Raw genomic sequence first — 20,918 nt, 5'->3', positions numbered from 1 at the left:
GCAGTAAACATCCTCCAGTATAAAGCTGACACTGTATCGCTCCTCCCTTGAAGTAGGCAGTAACCAGCTCGTCATCCTCCCCGTTTGCTCAACACTTTTTTGTTGCAGCAGACTCTCTGAGGACGTGTGTGTGTGTGTGTTTGTAGTTTGTTCGTTTCTTCACTTTTTCTGCCGCCGCTGCTCCCTGCAAACACGCCGCCTTGTCTGTCGGATATATTTATTCTTCGAAGTTAAACCTGTTTTTGGGACTTTTTTTGTATGTGGTGAGCTCGAAGTGGAAATAAAAGAGAGCAAGACTCAAAGGAGAAGAAGGAGAAGAAAAACACCCAAACCTGGAGGAGGAAAAGGGCGTTCATACTTCGAAGTAACCATGGAAGTTCCTGGTATGCAGGTGAGTGGAAAGGTGGACGCAAGGGTACACATGAAGTTTTTCTTTTTTCCGTCATTTTAAGGCGAAACGAAACGAGTTTATCAATAGTGGAAGAGACACTGTCCAACCAGAGGCCATTTCCTTATATATTTCAAAGTCATTACCAGGTGTTTATGTGGTATAGAAACCTCCAGAACTCTTTATTCAGATGAACCGTGTCCAGTCCCCGCGCGCAGTGTAAACCAGAGTCTGTGTAATGTTAATTTATTAGCTCATTAAAGTGATGAATTGATTTGTATAGCTTCTGTTTTCTCTCTATATTGATTTTAATGTACTTTAGATTCATTGCTATGCAGTATTCCTATATGCTGTATACTTCAGAGTTTACAATGATGATCTGGTGTTTGTATCTTCTAACGTGTTCATTGATATAGTGACTTATATTATGAAGCTGATGCTCCACAGACTTTATGATACTATGATCTCCCTTTATATACCCTGTAATGTTCCTGTGTTCACTTATGTACCTCTGGGATCCTGTGCTGATGTTATAGTGACTTTCTGGCATTCTTCAGAGAGAAAGACTTTCTTTTTGTCTGAGTACATTGCTGTAATATTCACACAGTGACTCACTGGGGCTGTGAGCTTATTTTAACATTATCTATAGCTCAGTAGCTTTATCTGCTTTATGATATGGGCTATAATAGGACTGCACTCTGTAAGCACGGGTGTCTGTGCCTCCATGATATTCCTGTAATACTTCTTTAGTGACCCATATTGGGTCTTTGTCGCTCAGCGGTGACTTTGCATTGCTTATTCTGTGCCACGTACCTGGTTTAACATTGGATTTATGTGATATTTCACAAAATGCACTCTGGCATTACTCTTGTTGTGGTTTATTGAAGGTAAATCAGTAGATGGACTGTGTTTCTGCCACAACAAGGTGTGTAAGGTGAGTTATAAGGTTGCTAAACCCTGCATTCGGCCTCCTGTTCGGCCGGCTCTCAGGTGTGTCTACCTGTGGGACTGGCTGCCTGGCTGTCAGCTCTCTCGCTCTGCCTGCTCTGTTTGTCCCAGGTGGATGGGGGGGTGGTGTCACAGGCTGGTTAAAACAACACACACCTGACACCCGCCAGCAGCTGCTGCAGCACAGAGAGCGGTGGAGAAATGTGTGTTGTACCTGCCAAGGAGATGATGAAGCACAGCGCGATGTGTCATGTTCAAACAACTTGATTGACTAAGCAGCAGGAAATATACTCCAGTTTTGTCTAAGGCTGCAGCTAATGATTATTTTCATTATTGATTAATCTGCTCATTATTTCTGTTTAGCCGTGGAAGGGTTAAGAGATTGTCTAAACCCTTTGCTTAGCTGAAGATGTCGTCCTGAAATGTCTTGTTTTGGGACCAAAGTCCAAAAACTTCTGAAATCTGTAAAAAAAAATTTTTTTGCTATTTTTGCTTTGAGATAAACATTTAAGTGACTTAATCACTTTGGCCTCTGACAACTTAAAGCTGCTGCTAGAAGTATTTTCATATTAACTATAGATCAGATGACTGTGTGTAATGCAAAAGGGGTTGTTCATGGTGATGAACACACAAATTATCATCATCGTCAGCTGTTGACCGCTTTACTCTGCTGCTTCACAGTGACCAAAAAGATGCACATTTTTGAACTGTTTTTGTTTTTTTAACATTTTGCTGCTTCCTGATTCTCAGTCGCTGTTGTTTTGGTCTTTTGTGATGGTGACGTGAATGTAAAGTAGCTTTTGGAGTGAACGAAACAAGCGATATGATGTGCTCAGGTAAACTGAGTTTTCAGACACATTATAGATCAAACAAGCAGCAAATTAGTTGATAATGAAAATAATTGCAGCTGTAGCTGTTTTTTTTTTAGGATCTTTAGGCTTTTCCTTTTTCTAATCAATAAACAACACTGCACTGTTGTGAAATCCCAACACTTCATTTTTTCTAAAGCTCGATCAACATCAGAGAACTGACGATTTAGTGACTTTAGTGAGTCACTGGCTCATCACAGATGCTTTTCACGTCCTTTTCGTTAGAAACGTTACATAATGCAGAAAAATTAGCCGGAAGTAACTTAGAAATTGTGCAATCATTACACAAGTTTCTCAGCTTGCTGTGTTATTTACAAGGTTTTCACTGTGGAAGTTTATGCGTTGAAATTCCTTTTCTGATCCGACAGTTTGTCCAAAGCAGATATTCATATTAGAGAAGCTGGAACCAGTGCGTATTTCCTGTTTGACGTCTTGAGTGAAATTTGTAGATCATAAATCAAAAAACGCTGCAACACCACAGAATGCACAGGATGGTTTGCTTTTGCTTTACAGTTCCTGATGCAGTAGAAGCCATTATATCTTTATAACTAATAATGTGAGTGAGTCCTGCTGATGGACGGTGTAACACTAGGAATTGTTGTATCTTGATAAAACCTGATGACTCACTGTCTAAAGCTGATATGACGCCGTGTGATTAGAGTTTTGTGTTTGATTAATTGATGACGTGCAGGTCGTTAACAGGAAATTCTTAGACTGATCTCACACCCTCAGGTACACGGGAACACCTTTTTATTGCTGCCTGTGAAATGGTTGTTAGTTCATCTTTGAGTGTGTTGGGTGCCAGTGGAGAGTTTCCGTGTCCTGTGATGGTTTGTTCCTATTTCCAGTTTGCTGTTTCCTCTCTGATAGAATGACGGTTCAGTGTTTTTGTCGTGAGGAGAGGAGAGCGACACCTCCTCTCTAGTCGCTGTTGGAGTTGTCATCAGCTTACAGAGAGCTCACACACTCAGAAATGGTAACTGCATTAACGCTTTTCAACCACTCCGCTTTTATACTGCAAGTCACATTCACCCATTCACACACACATTCACACACCAGTGAGCACGTCGGGTTCGAACTTCTCAGCACTGAGGCCTTTTTGAGCAAGACGCTGAATCCCTGCTGACTTCAGTTGATGTCTTCAGCTGACCTCTGACCCTTCTTGATGAAGAAAAACAGAAAAGACAGGACTTCCTGTCTCTCTGGTAAACTGTAACTCCTGCGGGGGATCGGCTCCTCGGATTCAGACAGACTTTCCCGCGCTCTTGCGTTGAACCTCCCTGCAGTAAATCAGCTGGTGGTTCTCAGGTACAGCAGCAGCACAGGTTGTCTCCAGCGTGGCAGACATTGCGGGGAAGCCATCTGCAGGCGTGTCCACAGAGATGGCCCCGATCAAAGACCAGGGAGTGTCCTCCTCCTCCTTCTTCTTCTGCTCTTTAATTTTTACGGCTGCACCTTTTTTCAGAGCTCCAGTTCTCAGGCATCCCGTCGTGACGTAACCACAAACTCCAGCAGGCTGAAACTTTTCTCTGGGGTGAATCACAGGAGAACATTTCTACTTTCCTCTGCTCCTGAATTTGGTTTGTTTACATTCACCTTTTCCTGGATCAGAGCGTGTAAACAGAAGTCACAAACAGCTCCTGAGTTTTAGAAACCTCCGACACCAGCCAGCGTCACATCGTGTTTACGATCAGACAGTCCAGAGTTTAAAATAAAGACACTGACAAACATTCTGTCGTTTCAGCCTCTTAATTGTTAGAATTTGCTTTTTGTTGTTGTTGTGATGGTAAATCAGTGATTTGGGGGCTTTTGGACAAATCAGTCCATTTAAACACATGAGCTGAGTCTAAATGTTCACTGATTATTCTGTTGTACATCACATTAAAAAAAAAACATCCAGTTTGAATAACGAGTGTCGGAAAAGTTTCTCATGAACACTTTTTTTTTTTTTTTTGTTACCGGAAATGTTAAAGAGCTTTGAGGCTTTAACATCATGCGTCTCTGCAATAGGTCATTTTTGAGAATGCTGTGTTTGTACTTCCTCCTCCAGCAGCTGTGACCTTTAACCTCTAACACACACACACACACACACACACACACACACACACAGCTTTTTTGTCTGAATATTTGGACACCACTTGTTAGTAAAAACATGGAGCTCTCCCTCTCTCTCTCTCTCTCTCCCTCTCTCTCCCTCTCTCTCTCTCTCTCTCTCTCTCTCTCTCTCTCTCTCTCTCTCTCTCTCTCTCTCTCTCTCTCTCCCTCTCTCTCTCTCTCTCTCTCTCACTCTCTCACTCGTACAGAGTTTCCACAGCCTTGTCCAAGTTTTGCCGGGCAGCTGAATGTTTGCATGTTGGACGGACCAGAGTTCACTGACCTTTAAAACCCAGCTCTGCGTCTCTCTTTGACCTGAATCTACCTCTTATCACCACTGTTTCCCTTATCGCCATTTAACCTACAGCTGTAAAACTCAGGTGTGTGTGTGTGTGTGTGTGTTTCTCTTTATCTTCTGTAATATTTTAAATCTTCTCTTTCTGTTTAAACTCAGTCTAACGTGATAAAATGTGCTGTAATGTATCTTGGGAACATTGAATACAGGTATAGTTAATTTTAGACTTTATCACAGACACTGTCCTGATTTTATTTGCTTCTACTTTATATTGTTTGTCTTTGTATTCAGTTTTAATTCCCCCGTTTTAGAATTTCTTTTATCTTACGTTGCTGGAATTTGTTTTATCTTGTGTCATCGCTGTCATGTGTGACCAAGAATTCTCAGGTTCATGAAGCTGGAGCAGGAAAGCATTTGACCTTTTTGCTTAAAGAACGACTAAAAAATATTATTTGATTAATGATAATATTTACCACAGTCTCCTGTCGACTGACTAATCCGTTGATGAGCTGGTTGTCGCAGCTCTCAGGTGATTTCTGCTTTATTCTCCTGGTTTGATGAAAGATTTCAGCAAACAAATCCTACCTCATGTGACTGAAGATAATCATCTGGGTTATTTGTACAGCCGAGGCTCCTGTTGAAGCTCTGCTTAGTTCAGTCATACGAGTTCCTCTTTTTAATGTTATTTTGATTTGTATTTTTGGTTTTTATATTTCTGGCACATGAGCAGCGGTCAGTATTTATATTCAGGAAAGTTTAAGAGACATGTCTTCTGTTCTGCATATTTCCAGCTTGTAAGCTACCTGTAGTAAAGTTCAATCGTGCACATTGCTGCCATTTTGTGAGCAGTGATGATGATGATGATGCTCTGGTGTGTTATTGTTACTGTACAGACAGTTCCTCACCACACGGAGCCGTGTTGCGTGAAACTAAGCCGAGGCCAGAAGTTAAATTAGAAACCACGGGTCTGTTGTGTCCTGTTCTTCCATGCTTTCAGAGGATGTTTGCTTTGCTGATACGAAGGTTTGTGTTCTCACACTTCGTTTCTTTATCCCGTGATCCTGCTGGTTTGCTAATTAACAGTCTGCTCAGGTTAAACTTTTAGTTTAATTGATAGTTATTGAATCATTTTCCAGGCTACTTCCCTGAGGGCAGCATAATTAAAACTGGCAGCTTTACAGCCAAGGATTTATCAGAGCCAGGCACATAATCTAAACACACTCTTGACATTGTGTTTTTAGTTAAACATTAATATGAAACACCTTTTATGAATCTTGAAAATGGGTTTGTTTGCATCCCTGTAATTCTCCGTGAATTTCTGTAAATGATAAGCTGAAATGAAAATGTCCAGACTGTGTGTCTTACCCGCAGTAGCTTAAAGATTATTTACCCTGCAGTCAAACATTAACTGGAGCTGATTTTTGACTGTGAAATCTGGTAGTTTTACATGGTGATGTCTGCATCTCAGAGTCTTGTAGAAAGTTGTCCACAGTAACAGGGACAGGGACAGACTGTGGGCTCTGTAATGTTTGAGCCAGCGTTGAATGTTTAACTTCCTTCTCTCCTCCAACTGTTGTTCTTTCACCACGCTGAGACAGAAAGGTCAGAGTGTGTCCTCTCTGTCTCTGATCTTATGTCTTTTATTTATTACACTTGAAGATTCAGTTGCAGAAATATGAGAGCATTTCTCTGAGCACTTTAATGAAATATCACCAAGTTACAAACCACATCGTGATGCTTCATCAATACTTTCCTCTGTGAATGTGATGCAGAGAAAAGTTACCACGTGCTTCATGATTCACCTCGAGCCAATAAGGAAGCACAGGAACCAGCTAATTAGATGTCAATTGTGATGTAATGATAATATAACCAGCCGTGGGGTTTCCCCCCCGGAGGGCATGGGCGAGAGACTGTGGACTCTCTCTCTCTCTCTCTCTCTCTCTCTCTCTCTCTCTCTCTCTCTCTCTCTCTCTCTCTCTCTCTCTCTCTCTCTCTGTTTAAGTGATTGGTGGATTAATAATCTCAGCATTAATTATGAGCCACACGGGAAAACTGGACGGCAGGACAAGGTGTTCCACACACACCCACACAGGTGTTTGAACTGAGTGCAGTTGCACAATGTCACTAAACATCATGTACTTACAGGACTGATAAAGAAGTACGGTATGTTGCCCTGTAATTAGCAACTGTAAAAAAAAAAAAAAAAAGAAAAAAGGTTATGGTGAGATTAAGGGAGGTGTCAGTCACTCAGAGGCCTGATGAAAATGGGTTTACACTTCTGGTTATTTTTATCATTTACTGTTTGTTTTGTTAGCAGAAAGCAGTGTTGGAGGACGTGGTGTGGCAGATGAATTCCCTCAGAATAAAACAGCAGATGTTAAATGTGATGCACTGAGCGATTTCACGTGCTCGCCGTCTTAATGGGGCGTAGCGGCACTCTGACATTTGCTGAGAAGGATTTTTTCTCTTTGCTCGATGGCTGACGGTGTAGGCTCAGGAAGAAATGCGCTGCCTGGACGTCCCTGTTTACGCATTTCAGCTGAAGTTTTAGGTCGTGGTTATTTTTGAGTCTGAGTTAAATTTAACCCTGTAAATGATCTGTTGAGCCCTGCTTTATGGCATTTAAATGATGTGTTCATGTGGTTGTGTGTGTGTGTGTGTGTGTGTGTGTGTGTGTGTGTCTGTGGATTTTAAAAATACCCAGACTCCATAAACTTTGTTTGATCTCAGCTGTTCATGAAACTTTATGAAACTAGAAGCACATTTAGAACTTTAAAACGTGACTTTTTCAGTTTACAGGAATGTGTTTTTGGATTTAGTTTTCTTCAGGTGATGTTTGTTTTGATATGTTGTGTACAGTGATACTGGTTTTGTCACGACCAAGCTTTCATATGAACGTGTTGTGAATCACACTGTGATTTCTGTCGTGTCGTATTTTATCTCTGTGTCTCTCATCTCTGCTTCTTCGTCTCTGTACCAAACTAAAAGTATCATTAGACAGTAACCACTGTATTTGCTGACAGGGTGTGGCAACATTGTGGGCACTGTGTGTGTGTGTGTGTGTGTGTGTGTGTGTGGTGACTGTTCCTTTTTTTAGTTCAGAGAGGAAGCTCAACCAGCATCATAGGAATATCATACGCTGCTGTGGGTGTGTTATTAAATGTTTTCCAAACAATTCTTGGGAGTTAAAGTACAAATGTGAGCGTGTGTCATGCTCTCTGTTTGTGTGTGTGTGTGTGTGAGTGTGTGTGAGTGTGTGTGCGTGTGTGTGTGTGTGAGAGATGGTGTGTATGTGTTTTGCTCAGACTTGCGTAAGAAGTGCTTGTGGAGGCCATGATGGCAGCACATGAAACGCAGAGACTCTCTCTACGCTTCGTACAGACAGGGAGCGGAGCTGCTTTGCTGCAGCTGAAATAATGAGAAGCTGTGTCAATACTGAAAAGTTCAATAAAGTTCAGCTTCATTTTGAAGTTTGTTTGACTCACAGAGCTGATGTGACTCCGGTGACTCCCTCACGTTTCCCCTGGCAGAACCAAAATGTGCGAAGCGAGACGTTTGCTCAGCACGTCCAGGCTCCGCAGAGGAAGAGCACTTTTGATTTCAGTGACCTGGGTCTACCCTCAGGAGAGAGCGCACACAGAACACATCGCATTTAAACGCCGCGGCGCTTGTTGTTAGGTCATAAACACAAATAGCTGTGAGAGTTAGTGACATAATGTGTTTTCAGGTCTGAAAGCACAAAGTGGAAAGAATGACATTCACAAGCTTTTTTTTTTGTAGAGTGTAGAGTTTAGGAAATGAATATGAGCCCTGAGAGATAAGTATAGTGTGTGTGTGTGTGTGGTCAGGCAGCTGTGTGTGTTCAGTTCCTGTTATCTTTAACTGTCATGCTTGCTTCCTTCTGCGTTTTATGGGTTTTTTTTTTTTTTTTTGACCGTGTGTGTGTGCGTGTGTGTGTGTCTGTGGCTTTGTGTCACTCTGGGGTGACAACATGTCTGTGGTGTTGCAAAGCCTTGTGTGTGAGAGAATAAGAGTCAGAGTCTCTGGGAATGTGATGGAAATGCTTTTGCGGTCTTCATACATCAGTACCTCAGGTTTTACACAAACATCTTTTAAAATTCACTTTGTATTTCTGTTTTTTTTTTTCTTTCTCCCTATTTTACTTGTGTATTTCTACAAAACAAAGATTAAAAAATCTGTAAATAAATAAAAAATAAGTATGAAAGTGAAAACTTTATAAATAACAGAGCCCATTAAGTAACATCTCAGTACACCGTTACATAAACATTCAAACACGGCCCAGTACATATTTTTAAACCAGATGTTAATATTTGCAATAAGTAGCTTTGCCTGTAATGTTCACTCATCTATACATTTATACTCGTTCGCTCTGGGAGTAAGATCCAGTGGGTGTAAGTGAATGAAATGATTGAATTATTCTGAGTGAAAACTTGATTTAATCCATTTTCCTTTCGTCTTTTCTCTTCTCTGCTCCTCTCCCTCTCAGAGCTCTCAGATTGATCCGGAGGAGTTGTTCACTAAGTTGGATCGAATTGGAAAAGGATCGTTTGGAGAGGTGTGTGGTTTCATTCCTCACATCATACCTGTTTTATTCTTAGTTATTACTGTATTCACTGGTGTGAGTCAGTACAGACAGTTTCTTGTCTTCTCTCTTCTCTTCTCTTGAAACTCACCATCTTTCTTTGTGTCGACTCCCCACCCCCAGGTGTTTAAAGGCATCGATAATCGCACTCAGAGCGTTGTTGCCATAAAGACCATTGACCTGGAAGAGGCTGAGGATGAGATCGAGGATATCCAGCAGGAGATCACAGTTCTCAGTCAGTGCGACAGTCCTTACATCACCAAGTACTACGGCTCCTACCTGAAGGTAAGACGGACTCCACATTTTTATTCTGCTTCATTCTCTCAAGCTGATTCTGAAATGTAAAAACATTGCTCCTCAGCCATATTACTAATGCACAGGATACCTGGAAATTAAAGAAGATTCCATTTATACAAGTTATGCACTGAAAAGCACCTTTAGTTCAAGCTTTCATGGAAACACTATTATTTCCTTCTCGTCTTCTGTCAGTTTAGATAATGAATCTCTTTCTTTCAGGGCAGTAAACTGTGGATCATCATGGAGTATCTTGGTGGAGGTTCAGCGCTCGACTTGGTGAGTTTTAAACCAGATTTCAACAAGATTTATTGATTTGAGACAGCAAAGTAAACGTAATTTGTTTGTTTGTTTGTAGCGAGAAAAGAGAATGCAGACAGCTCAAAGCTGCGAGCAGCAAGGACGCACAAGGCTTAAGTTTTGAAATTTATTCATGAAGTGAAGGTTTCATTCAGAAGGCGACTTTAGCGCCTCCCTCTGGTAAATGATTCCCTCAGTTTAGTCAGAAACATTTTCTGTGTTCAGACTTGTTTGAGATGAAACTGAACAGGGTGTGTTTGAGTTCCTACGTACAGCCTCCGGCAAATCAGTGAATGTTTTATATCTGTCTCATCACCTGGTGTGTGTGTGTGTGTGTGTGTGTCTGCAGCTGAGGGCAGGTCCGTTCGATGAGTCTCAGATTGCCACCATGTTGAAGGAGATCCTGAAGGGGCTCGACTACCTGCACTCTGAGAAGAAGATCCACAGAGACATCAAAGGTGTGAATGGGATTAAAATCCACAGCCTCTGATTGGCCTGAGCGGCTGCTCTACCTGCCGGTCTTAAAATCAAAACTCGATAGCGAAACAATACGTAAAGCGAATCCCGATTAATCACAGTCGATACTAATCATGACGATAACTGTCTGTAGCTGCCAACGTCCTGCTGTCAGAGCACGGTCAGGTGAAGCTGGCGGACTTCGGAGTGGCCGGTCAGCTGACGGACACGCAGATCAAGAGGGAAACGTTCGTGGGAACGCCTTTCTGGATGGCTCCTGAGGTCATCCAGCAGTCCGCCTACGACTCCAAGGTCGGTCACCAGTTTAAAACATGGGATTCCTCTGCTGCCTTTGTTCACCATGTTTGTCCGTTGCCCCGACAACCTCAGCCACGTGGATTTGTTGCTGCCGTTGGCTTTTGGGCCATTTGCATTATTTCCACACTTCTTCTTGGTTTTATTTGCATGTAATAGAAACCCCCATCCTGCCCACGCGTGTGCACCACACTGAGAAATGTTGGAGTCAACTTTCCTCTTAAAAACGTCCAGTTGTTTTCAGTCTGGACGGGATTCCCTCAGAAATCTGACTCTGTCACAGCGAATGATTCAGCAATGAATGCACACAAATCAAACAAACATTCATGCATTCATCAGTGCACCTGCTATCATCACACACACACACACACACACACACAAACGGCTGGTTCAGATGTTAGACTGTGATACCCACCAACAAAGTAAACAGATGCCTTTATGAATTTACATAATGAGCTGATGTCTGCTCTCTGTCTTTGTTTCAATACATGTCTGAGAAGGGTGTGTGTGCGCGTACATGTGTGTGTGTGCGTACGTGTGTGTGTGTGTAGTTCGGTATGTTTTGGAAATGAGGTAAATCCATTAGGGTGTGTGTACTTTGTCTATTGATGTGGTTTGATTCATGTTGGTGTGTAGTTTTCGGCTTTGTGTGGATTTTATAGGGTGCGTGTCCTGTCTGTGTTTACGTGTCTTCCTGTGTGTGTCTGTGTTCGTCATGTTTTTGGAGTCAGATGAAAGACTGAGGCAGAAAAATAAAATTTAACAGTAAATAAAAATAAAGAAACAGATGAAGAAAATTCTCTGGAGACAAAACGAAATATGGCAGAAAATGAATTGTCTGTTTTGGTGATTTTAACTGATGCTCTCATCCACTGTGTATTTTCACTGCTGAGTAAATGTACAGATGGTAAATAATAAGACAAATGTCTCTGACAAGACCAGACGACGTCGGACTTGTTCAGACACCAGAGACCGTTTGCAGAAACCACGAAGAGTTACGTAAACAGACGTAACCTGATCAGTCAGAACAAGCTCACAACGAAATAGACTGCTATTGTATTTAAAGACTGGTGTGTGTCTGTGTGTGTGTGTCTGTGTGTGTGTGTGTTTGCGTTGTGTGTTTCTGTGCTCCCATCACAAGCTGCCATATGTTCGGTGTGTAACAGTAATGGAGCTGGTGGAGTTAACAGTCAAACGGTGGCCGAGCATCCTGCTGTAATGTGACACCGAGCAGCTCTGCTACGACTGTACAACGTCTGTCTGTGTGTGTGTGTGTGTGTGTGTCTGTGTGTGTGTGTGTGTGTGTGTGTGTGTGTGTGTGTGTGTGTGTGTCTGTGTCTGTGTGTGTCTGTGTGTGTGTGTATGAGTGCGAGGTCATGTCTGCTCCTTACCTGAGCTGACACATGGTTATTGGAGCAAGTTGAGAGGATGTGATATTGAACCTGTGTGTATGTGTAACTTCTGAGTTTGTGTGTCTTTGTGTTTACTTTTGTGTGTGTGTGTGTGTGTGTTCTTGGCCAGGTCGACATATGGTTAGTTGGTGTTACAGACGTCAGCCTCACAGCTCTCGTCCTGCTCACCTCGCTCAGTGTGTGTTTGCGTCCCTGTATGAACAGCTGTGTCACCTTGATTCATGTGAACATGTGAACATGTGACACAAGTGAACAAACTTTAGCTTGAAACTAAATCGTGGAGAAATTTATGTACAGAAAATGTAATCAACAGTTTTGATATAACTGATTCATTGTTTACGTTATTCATCAATTAAAAGTACCACAAGCTGCACAGCTCCAGCCTCTCGGATGTGATGACTGTGTGTGTCTCTCCAGGCCGACATTTGGTCGCTGGGCATCACCGCCATCGAGCTCGCCAAGGGCGAACCTCCGAACTCGGACATGCATCCGATGCGAGTTCTCTTCCACATCCCCAAATCTCCGCCCCCGACGCTGAACGGAGATTTCTCCAAGAGCTTCAAAGAGTTCACAGAGGCCTGTCTCAACAAGGACCCTGCCTTCGTAAGACACACACACACACACACACACACACACACACACACAGATAAAGTCTGTGTTTTTATAGGTCTGATTGAGATAGAAAATAAAAAGATCAGCGCCTTCCATTATAAAAATTCGAAATAAAAAACTTTGTTTTTTCTGCTGCAGTTTGTAAACTTAATGTGGAGCAGTGGACTTTTTCATGTCATTCATTTTAAGCCAGCTTCACTTCATTATGCGTGGTTGTGGTTGCATCTTGCTGCCCCCTGGTGGAGTAACAGCTACCCCTCCATATAAAGTCGACCAAAGAGAAATTACACAGTAAACCTTGTCTCTGTCTTCATGCAGCGTCCCACAGCCAAGGAGCTCCTCAAACACAAGTTCATCGTCAAACACTGTAAGAAGACGTCCTACCTCAGTGAGCTGATTGACAGGTACAGGAGGTGGAAGGAGGAGGGGCACAGCGACAGCAGCTCTGAGGACTCTGACAGGTGATTTAATAACGTTAGCTGCAGCGCCAGCTTCATTTTCAGATGCTAATGCTGCTGTTGTTTTTTAACGGCTAAATACAGCTACAGTATTTTTTCATGGCTCAGTGAGTAACACAAGTGTGTGTGCACCTGTTTTTGTGTGTGTGTGTGTAAAGTGAGTCCAGTAACAAAGAGAACAATGAGTCTCCTGAGTGGTCCTTCACCACTGTTCGGAAGAAGAAGACGGAGGGCAGGAAGGTTCTCAATGGAACGGTCAGTGCCGTCTCTTTGTGAATGTACGGTGTCTGTGTGTGAGAGGACGAACTGCTCGTCAAACATGTCCCACGTTCTTCAGCTGTGTGTGAAATATTTTTCCTTTTCATCCTCTTCCTCTGTCTCTTCCTCCTCCTCTTCCTCCCCCCAGGTTCAGGATCAGCTGAGTAAATCTGCCAGTCTGACCACAGTCATCTCTCCTGTCTTCACCGAGGTCAGTGCTCAGACTCTGGCTTTATATAGATGCTCATTATTAAAAAATAAAAAATAATTCTACACTGCTTTGTCCTGCTGCAGTTGAAGCAGCAGCATAAGGAGCACTCTGAGCAGCGCTTGGCCATTGAGGAGCTGGAACGCAACATCCGGTTGGCTGAAGAGGTCTGTCCAGGTATCACGGACAGGATGGTCACGCACATCATTGCCAGGTACCAGAAGTACGTTCGTCATTTTTTAAATCAACTCTTTCCTTTCCCTTTGTTTGTGTCTCTGTTTCCTCACGTGATTTCTTTACTCTGTCATATTTCCGGCAGTGGGTCTTTGGTCACTTCTTTTTTTTAAGGCTGCCGTGCTCTCGTCCTTAGTGTTGTTCGGAACAAGATTTCCGTGTCTTCCTCCTTCAGATCATTTACCAGACGTCTTCCTTTCTCTCTCCCTCCTCCTGATTTTACTCCGTCAGATTCACGACCAACTGAAGGACAAAGGATGGACACATGGAGAGAGGACGGTATAAAAGGAGGACAGACTGTGTATCCGGTGACGCTGCTGGATGATTGGAATCAGAGGACATTTGCTGTGCGATGTCTCCTCGCTGTACACACACACACACACTCTCACACAACCACACACACACACTACTAATGTAATATATACACTATATATTAAATATATATATATATATTTTCACTGCTGCTGGTTGAAGACCTTCCTCCCCTGACTGGATTTGAAAGCTGCACTTTGGAAAGAAGAAACAACTTTTTCCTCAATTTCAATCACGTCTTGAGCTTAAGTTTTGAATTCGGTTGAAATAAAACAAACCATTTCGTGACCTAATTCAAGCTTAAGTCCGTAAGTCGTCTTCCTAAACGCTCTAAATTACCATCACGTGCCTTAATTCTTCTCTCAATCAGTCGTTTAATCAGAAAAGACGTTCACTTTTCTTAATGATGCAAAATACATAGGAGAGGGCTCTCGCCATCAGCAGTGGGATGTTCTGTGTCACGGCTTGCCTTGACCTTGTATATTTCTATATGTTTGTTGAGTAGCACTTGAGACAAATAATATGCCAATATTGCATTTGTTTTGATGTCTTCAGTAATGCTTTTCAATTACAGTTCCCTGATCCTGGGTTTCAGTCCAGCTCTGTCCTTCAGAGATGTATTCCACCACTGAAACTATTCTGAGGACAAAAAGAAAAAAAAAAAAAAAAGAGTCTAATGAGTCGGTAGAAATGGTGAAATCTAGACGCTGATTTGGGTGAAGACGTTTGTTTTTGGTTAAATTAAAATTTCTGTGATGAAAGATCTTCTTCCACACGCTCATTAAAAATCCCTTTTTCAGTATCCATCAAGTTTGCGTCTGAATGTTGATGTGCTTTCGACATCATTCTTGATGTGTTAGGATGTTGTTTTCATTACCTGACATTGGAAAATGGCACAGGTCGGAACTGTAATCAAAGGTATTACTGACAGTTTGTACCAAAGACACTATAAAACTTGGTCATTGTATATTTTTGTCTTTTTTTTATATATCATAAGGGATACGATACGATGCTTGTTGAGGGGGGGAAATGTAAAATGAAAGATGTAAGATTTTACAATAATGTTTTTTTTTTGTAGCGGGACTTAGAGTTTTATGAATAAATATTTAAGTTTGATTGAGAAACTTGTTTTTCATCAGTTTCTTTACTTTTGTGAGATTTCTCTGAAGGGAAAGTCACAAGAAAGATGTATAACCTTTACGGCTTCTGTTGATTTTTTTTGTTGTTGTTTCCTGTTTCTTTTATTATCACAATGTTTATATACTATTATCAGTTTAGACATAATAATATGGTGAATTATACTGAGCATACCAGATGAATTTAATAGAATTTAATTTGATCATGTCACACTTCTCGTGTATAATCCTTTATTCACAAATTCAGATGTTTTATAGAAACAAAAAAAGTCTTTAAGTTCACATTTTTCTTGAGAATTCACGAGAATCATTCATACAATATTACAGTTTCATTGCTCGACTCGATCAACCAGAAAGTTTTCCTATGTAACTGTGGCACTGACAGAACACTCAGAGTTTCATATCAGTCTTCAGAGTATTGACTAACCTGGAGGTTTGATTACAGGATCTCAGATCTCAGAAATCAATAAATTCTATCATACCTGATCGATCCTGCTGCCAAAGATACAAAAATAAAACCCATCCATCCCTTTTCCTCCTCTTATGCAGGAGCTGGCACCACAGTCCAGATGTCCCAGCAGTGTTTTCCAGCTCCTCCCGGAGGATCCTGAGACATTCCCAAACCAAATGAGATATATAAGCTCTCCAGCGCTGGACATGCCCTGAAAACCTCCAGAGGAAGGCGCCCAGGAGGCATCGTCATCAGATATCCAACCTCGTCAGCGGGCTCCTTCCTCCACGTGAAGGAGCGGCGGCTCTACACCACCTGAAGCTCATGACCACAGGTGATGGTTGATGATAGATCAAAAGTTTGTGAGGTTGTACCCATGATGTGGCTGTTGAACAGCAGCCGGTGTCTGAGGTTTTCACTAAAACAAGGCAAAAACAGAACATTTCACGTGCTCAAACGCCTCAACAACAACAACAACACACTTCTCATACACACAAAACCATCACATTTATCGCAGTTGTCTTATCTACAGCCTGTAGTGGATGTGCTTTTAAAAACCTTCCCGCCCGTTTTGAATGTGATCATTTCATGAACCTGTGCGTTTGTTTCCATGTGTAAAATGTTTTCATCTTTATCTACAGTGTGACCTCTGTAACCTTCGCAGCACCTTTAGTCTCGTCACTTCGTGCTGTCTTTTCTTCCTTCTCCTCTAATTCCTTTTTTGCCTTCTCTTTCGCTGCTCCATCCTCCTCCTCTTCCTCCTCCCCTTCTTCCTCCTCGTCCAGTTGGAGGCTCCCAGAGGAAAACCTCATCCTGGCTAGTCCGGCAGACCGTATCATCTTCCCCAGCGGGGGAGGTGGGCAATAATACGGGTAGAAAACCTCAGGGTCCGAGTCGCTGTAGCTCCCCGTGGTGCCTCCGATCATGCACAGAGAGGTGGGGCGATCGGGCAGAGGGGAGGAGTTTAGTGGGAGGTAGGTGGGTCTGGAGGGGCGTGTCAGGTGGGGGTAGTAACCAAGGGGACGAAACTCAGAGGCAGGGTTAAAGGCGGGGTTTGAACTCCTTGAAAGGTGGAACTTGACATCTGGTTGGCTGGCCGCGCGGCGAGGCAGCCCCGGGAGGAAATTGGAGTCGTCGCTGTAATGCCCCGCTTCAGTATGTCCAACGCCCAAGAACCTTGCTCCGTTGCTTCCCGGCTGGTAAACCCTGGCCAATCCCAGCCCGCCCGAGCCAGAGGGGCGGAGGTTCCTCCTGATTGGTGAAAGAGACGGCGAATCGTGGCTGAGTGGGTAGAAAGATGGCCGCGATAGGCCGTCCATTGTCACGTAATCCCGCCTTCTTGCCTGTGGCAAACGCTCCAGTGAAGAAACAGCAACGTAGTCTGTCAAGTAGGGGTGTCGGTTGAGCGGCGAGGAACCAGCCAATGGGAATGTTGGGAGGATGGGGTGATACTGGTAGGCAGGGCTGTTTGGGTAAAGAAGAACTAACTGCTGTGCGGCGTCTGGGTGTGGCTGCGGATTGGGCCGACGTCGTGATCGGTTGCCGTAAACCCCAGCTAGCCTTTGGGCTTGGCGCTGCGCCCCGATGCGTCCGCCCCTCATGTCCTCCATCACAGACGTCGAAGCTGACCTTACCTTCGGTGAGGGGGTTGATTGGTGGAGAGAAGGAGAGAGGACAGTGACTTGAGAGAGAGGGTGGGGCCTCTGGGTGACCTCGACAGATGATTGGCTGCGTTTAGCCCCTCCTCCTCGGATTTCGATGTCGTTTACACCTTGGTGACGTGGGTCCAACTCATCCTGACTGCGGACGGCCAAGGCACGGCCCGACCGAGGGAAGGGATGTGTGTGCTCATACAGCTTAGGAGGTAAGACACACAAACATTAGACTTGTCTCATTTGGGCTACAGCTAACAATTATGTTTATTATTGATTAATTGGCATTTATTACTTGTTTGGAGACGTCGGTGAGGAGATCGGGAGACGACCGACACTGTCGGGGATCGTAGTCTGACTGACAGTAAGTCCTACAGACAAGAAAAGAAAAGATGAAATAGTACAAGTATTTCAGAATCAGCGTGTACTTTGATCACGTGGTCTCACACACTAGAATCGTGCTGGTGAATTTATTCTCACCTCTCAAAATGTGACGGCTTCTTTTCCCCTGATCCCATACACTCCAGCAGCTGTTTCTGTGTCCGCCCACTGCCACACAAAACCACACATTAAGCACTAACACGCCTTCATCCCAGACGACATCCTGATACGTCAGAGCAGGATCAGGTGGAAGTGTGTGTGTTACCTGTATCTAAAGCTGGAGCCCTTACAGGACAGCAGTGTTTTGTGTATTGCCTTCGGCTCCTCAGCCAGTCTGAAGAAGGCGTGGTACTCTACACACATCTTCCAGAACGATTTGCATACATCTCGACTGGCCATGGAAAACTCCAGTGTGTCCTTACACGATGGCTGGATGGATACCACACAACACTTGAATCAATACATACATACGACACACAGTTGAATAACATGCTGTTATCCAGTTCGATGACTGTCGGCAGACGCTGCCTTGGTCACGTCCTCACCCCGACTTTGTCGTGCAGTTTGATGAGGAAGTGTTTGCGTTTGAAGCTCAGCTTGCGGATCTTCGCCCAGCTGAAAGTGTTGATTTTGGTGTTTCCCTGGAAAAACACAGTGGAAAAGGCAACAACAGGCTGTAATTTAACTTACTGAATTATGAAAAGTCAGGGTGTCACCAGAGTCATTAGGATTCACCCTCTGGAGACCATGAACATCTGTACCAAATATTATGGCAATGCAGTCTGGACCAAAGTGATGGACCAACAAACTAACCCTGTCATCCCTAAAGCCAAGCTGCCCAGTGGCCTGTTAGCAAGAACATGTAGCTCCCAGCTTTATTTAAAAAAAAATTAAAATCATTGTGTACGTTAAGTTAAAACCATCAACCACGTACCTGAAAGACCAGCACGCCGGAGTGTGTGACGGCCAGGTTGATCCTCATTCCCTCTCCGTCGTGGGCTGGGTGAGGCCTAATGCCGTACATGTCCAGCTTCCTCGCCACCTCCAGCAGGTGGATGTCCGAGTCTGCTGGAGACACGCCTCTACAGAGAGAGACCGGGGATGAATGACGAATGCAGGCTGTAGCGACCGAACACGTCCCGAATGCGACAAAGATCCTCAGCTCACCTGTGTCTCTTGTGGAACTTGCTGATCTTGTGGTCGAGATATTCCTGGTTGGGGACGTACTGCTTCATCTCCAAATGGTGACAGTCCAGCTCCTCGTCATAGTCCCCTAGCTCTGCTGTAACACACACACACAAGCATCCAGAGTAATTAAACTAGTCCTGCTGACTTAGTTTCACCTCTGGATGGTAAACATGACCTGGCAGATATTTCAGATATGACATGCAGATTTTATTTTACTGTATTTTTATGCTTACACTGCAAAATGTGAGAGACCAGCAGGGCAGCGCTGTTGTCATTACAGGTCAGACTGCCGTTAGACAGGTCCTGCTTTATCTGTAAGGCAAAAAGATACCTACACACACACACACCATGTGTTAAAAGATGATAGGAGGAAAATCACAATACTGTCACCAGTATTGAATTTTTATTTTTTAATATTTTTGATTAAAAATATTTAACATGCAGCACCGTTTGCACACAAACATGTTTAGGAACACACACAAAGACGAACACCGTTACCTGGTGAGGCCTCTCTTAAGTTGCCCCGGGTCCGGTGGGAAGAACTTGACTATAAACCTGAAGAAAAGATCGTTGGTGTCTGACAGAGAGGAGGAACAGTAAATGAGGGGTTTACAGAAGACGGGACACAGAGAGTCAAGGATACTGAGAGACGTCATCGATAAAGACAGCTAGAAACTATATTCGTTTACATTTTGGAAAATTAGCATCACTTAAATTAAAAGAAAACTAATTATTTATGTGACTTACATTTAATCTGTTTGGCCAGTGGCTTCAGCAGCTCCAACCAAACCTGCATCATGTTACACATAAAAAAAAAAAATTATACTCTATATGTGAGGGAGAAACTGAAGTGTTGTGTGTGTTTTTGTGTTTCTTACATAGTTGCCAGTGTGGTGTCTGAACTCCAGTCCAAAGTACTCCTTCTCCAGCAGCTTCAGGTGACCACACACTTTGTTGAAGAAGTCACCTCCTAAAACCTTTTGCTGAGAGAGAGAGAGAGAATTAAAGTTAGAGGGATAATTGGATTTTTTAATTAAGAAACTCTGAAAACTGGAGTCCAGGGACACTCAGGGGAACTCCTGCTAAATGTGCTACAACTCACTTCACTTCAATAGAACTTTGCATAATGAGAGTTTGTTTAATGTATTCACTAACTGCATTCACTGTTACAGGCGAGATGAACCTGGTGCTCGTTGTTTTCAGCGCGAGCTCTTTGGGGAACGAGCTGCCTTCTCCTCTGTCACGTTAAAATGAGATTTTTCCAAAGGTAAACGGAGTCCTTAAAGCTTTGGCAACGAAAAAGCAGGTGTCAGCAGCACTAAATGAATGATTACAGCACAGTACGTGCACGTTCTCGTTCGGACTCATCTTCAAATAAATCTTCATTTGTGAATAAGGAAGAACAGGAATATGAACACAATAACCTTTGTTTACTCCTTACACTCGTCTTCTTGCCTTCTCTCTCTCATTTCTCTTTCTATCCCTCTGTCTTCCTCCCTTTCTCTCTCATCTACCTAATTACTGAGATGCTGCTTGTGCACTGTTCCCTTACTGCAGCGACACAAGGTGTTTTTAGTGTTTGCTGTCTGCTAGCCGGTGTTTACTGCCCTGGTGGTGGTCACTGGACGTCCCTCATTAACTTGTCATGAAGGAGGGAGTAAGAGGGAGAGGAAGAGGGAGGAAGAGGAGGGAGAGAGCAGCTGTAACCGATTATAAAGAGAACACAGGCCTAACCCATGATTAGTGGAAACAAATGGCTGCCCCCAGAACAGCAGAGCAGTTAGTTTCAATGGAGCGGAATGGAGTAAAAACTTTACTGTCACCGTCTTTATAATACCACGATAAGCAGCCTGCAGCTTTATCATAAGTATTTCCTGCTCACGTTCTTAAATCCATTTTAAAAGAATTAACAACAAATGGAATAAAAAAAAAATCTATATACATAGAAGAGAAGACCATGTGTCTGTCAGCTCTCTTTACATCAGCCTGTCCATCTTTTCTTTTTCTCGGCATCTGATCATTAATTGGGGTTTTGCCCTGGAGGCTGGAGGATT

At 43.2% G+C, this 20,918-nt stretch overlaps 2 protein-coding genes and 1 long non-coding RNA gene across 4 annotated transcripts in view; 2 read left to right on the top strand and 1 right to left on the bottom strand.

Moving 5' to 3' along the window:
• The first annotated feature begins 100 nt into the window (after nt 1-100).
• stk26 (serine/threonine protein kinase 26) lies at nt 101-15,256 on the top strand. 2 transcript variants are annotated; one of them, XM_041031283.1, is made up of 12 exons: nt 101-391; nt 9,102-9,170; nt 9,321-9,482; nt 9,714-9,770; nt 10,141-10,249; nt 10,402-10,559; nt 12,392-12,577; nt 12,905-13,047; nt 13,203-13,299; nt 13,451-13,513; nt 13,597-13,724; nt 13,976-15,256. In XM_041031283.1, exons 1-12 carry the CDS (start codon nt 371-373, stop codon nt 13,989-13,991), a joined length of 1,209 nt encoding a protein of 402 aa, XP_040887217.1. In that variant the 5' UTR covers nt 101-370; the 3' UTR covers nt 13,992-15,256. The 2 variants fall into 2 exon arrangements, with proteins under 2 accessions (XP_040887217.1, XP_040887216.1); XM_041031282.1 differs by having other exon boundaries at nt 13,597-13,733.
• A 1,022-nt stretch (nt 15,257-16,278) lies between these two features.
• The window catches only part of LOC121177024 (FERM domain-containing protein 7), a 5,886-nt gene continuing 1,246 nt past the window's right edge, over nt 16,279-20,918 (bottom strand). The window contains 11 exon segments of the mRNA XM_041031211.1: nt 16,279-17,499; nt 17,591-17,666; nt 17,776-17,844; nt 17,942-18,105; nt 18,222-18,317; nt 18,611-18,758; nt 18,844-18,958; nt 19,098-19,195; nt 19,363-19,441; nt 19,612-19,687; nt 19,689-19,847. Coding sequence (XP_040887145.1) covers nt 16,279-17,499; nt 17,591-17,666; nt 17,776-17,844; nt 17,942-18,105; nt 18,222-18,317; nt 18,611-18,758; nt 18,844-18,958; nt 19,098-19,195; nt 19,363-19,441; nt 19,612-19,687; nt 19,689-19,847 — 2,301 coding nt within the window.
• The window catches only part of LOC121177025, a 4,594-nt gene continuing 1,046 nt past the window's right edge, over nt 17,371-20,918 (top strand). Inside the window, exons 1-3 of the long non-coding RNA XR_005893151.1 lie at nt 17,371-17,507; nt 19,747-19,802; nt 20,037-20,131. This is a non-coding gene — a long non-coding RNA (uncharacterized LOC121177025). The remainder of the gene's footprint in view (nt 17,508-19,746; nt 19,803-20,036; nt 20,132-20,918) is intronic.

Source organism: Toxotes jaculatrix, chromosome 23 (assembly GCF_017976425.1).
Source record: "Toxotes jaculatrix isolate fToxJac2 chromosome 23, fToxJac2.pri, whole genome shotgun sequence".
Classification (NCBI taxonomy): domain Eukaryota; kingdom Metazoa; phylum Chordata; class Actinopteri; family Toxotidae; genus Toxotes; species Toxotes jaculatrix.
The sequence above is the reverse complement of the archived record's forward strand: the minus strand, read 5'-3'. Positions and strand labels throughout refer to the sequence as shown.

What these genes read in the sequence shown, in the direction of transcription:
- stk26 (XM_041031282.1), top strand. Translation starts at nt 371, where the DNA reads ATGGAAGTTCCTGGTATGCAG. An exon ending in GAAAAGGATCGTTTGGAGAG is followed by an intron (nt 9,171 to 9,320) that starts GTGTGTGGTTTC and finishes CCCCACCCCCAG; the next exon opens with GTGTTTAAAGGCATCGATAA. An exon ending in GATCCACAGAGACATCAAAG is followed by an intron (nt 10,250 to 10,401) that starts GTGTGAATGGGA and finishes AACTGTCTGTAG; the next exon opens with CTGCCAACGTCCTGCTGTCA.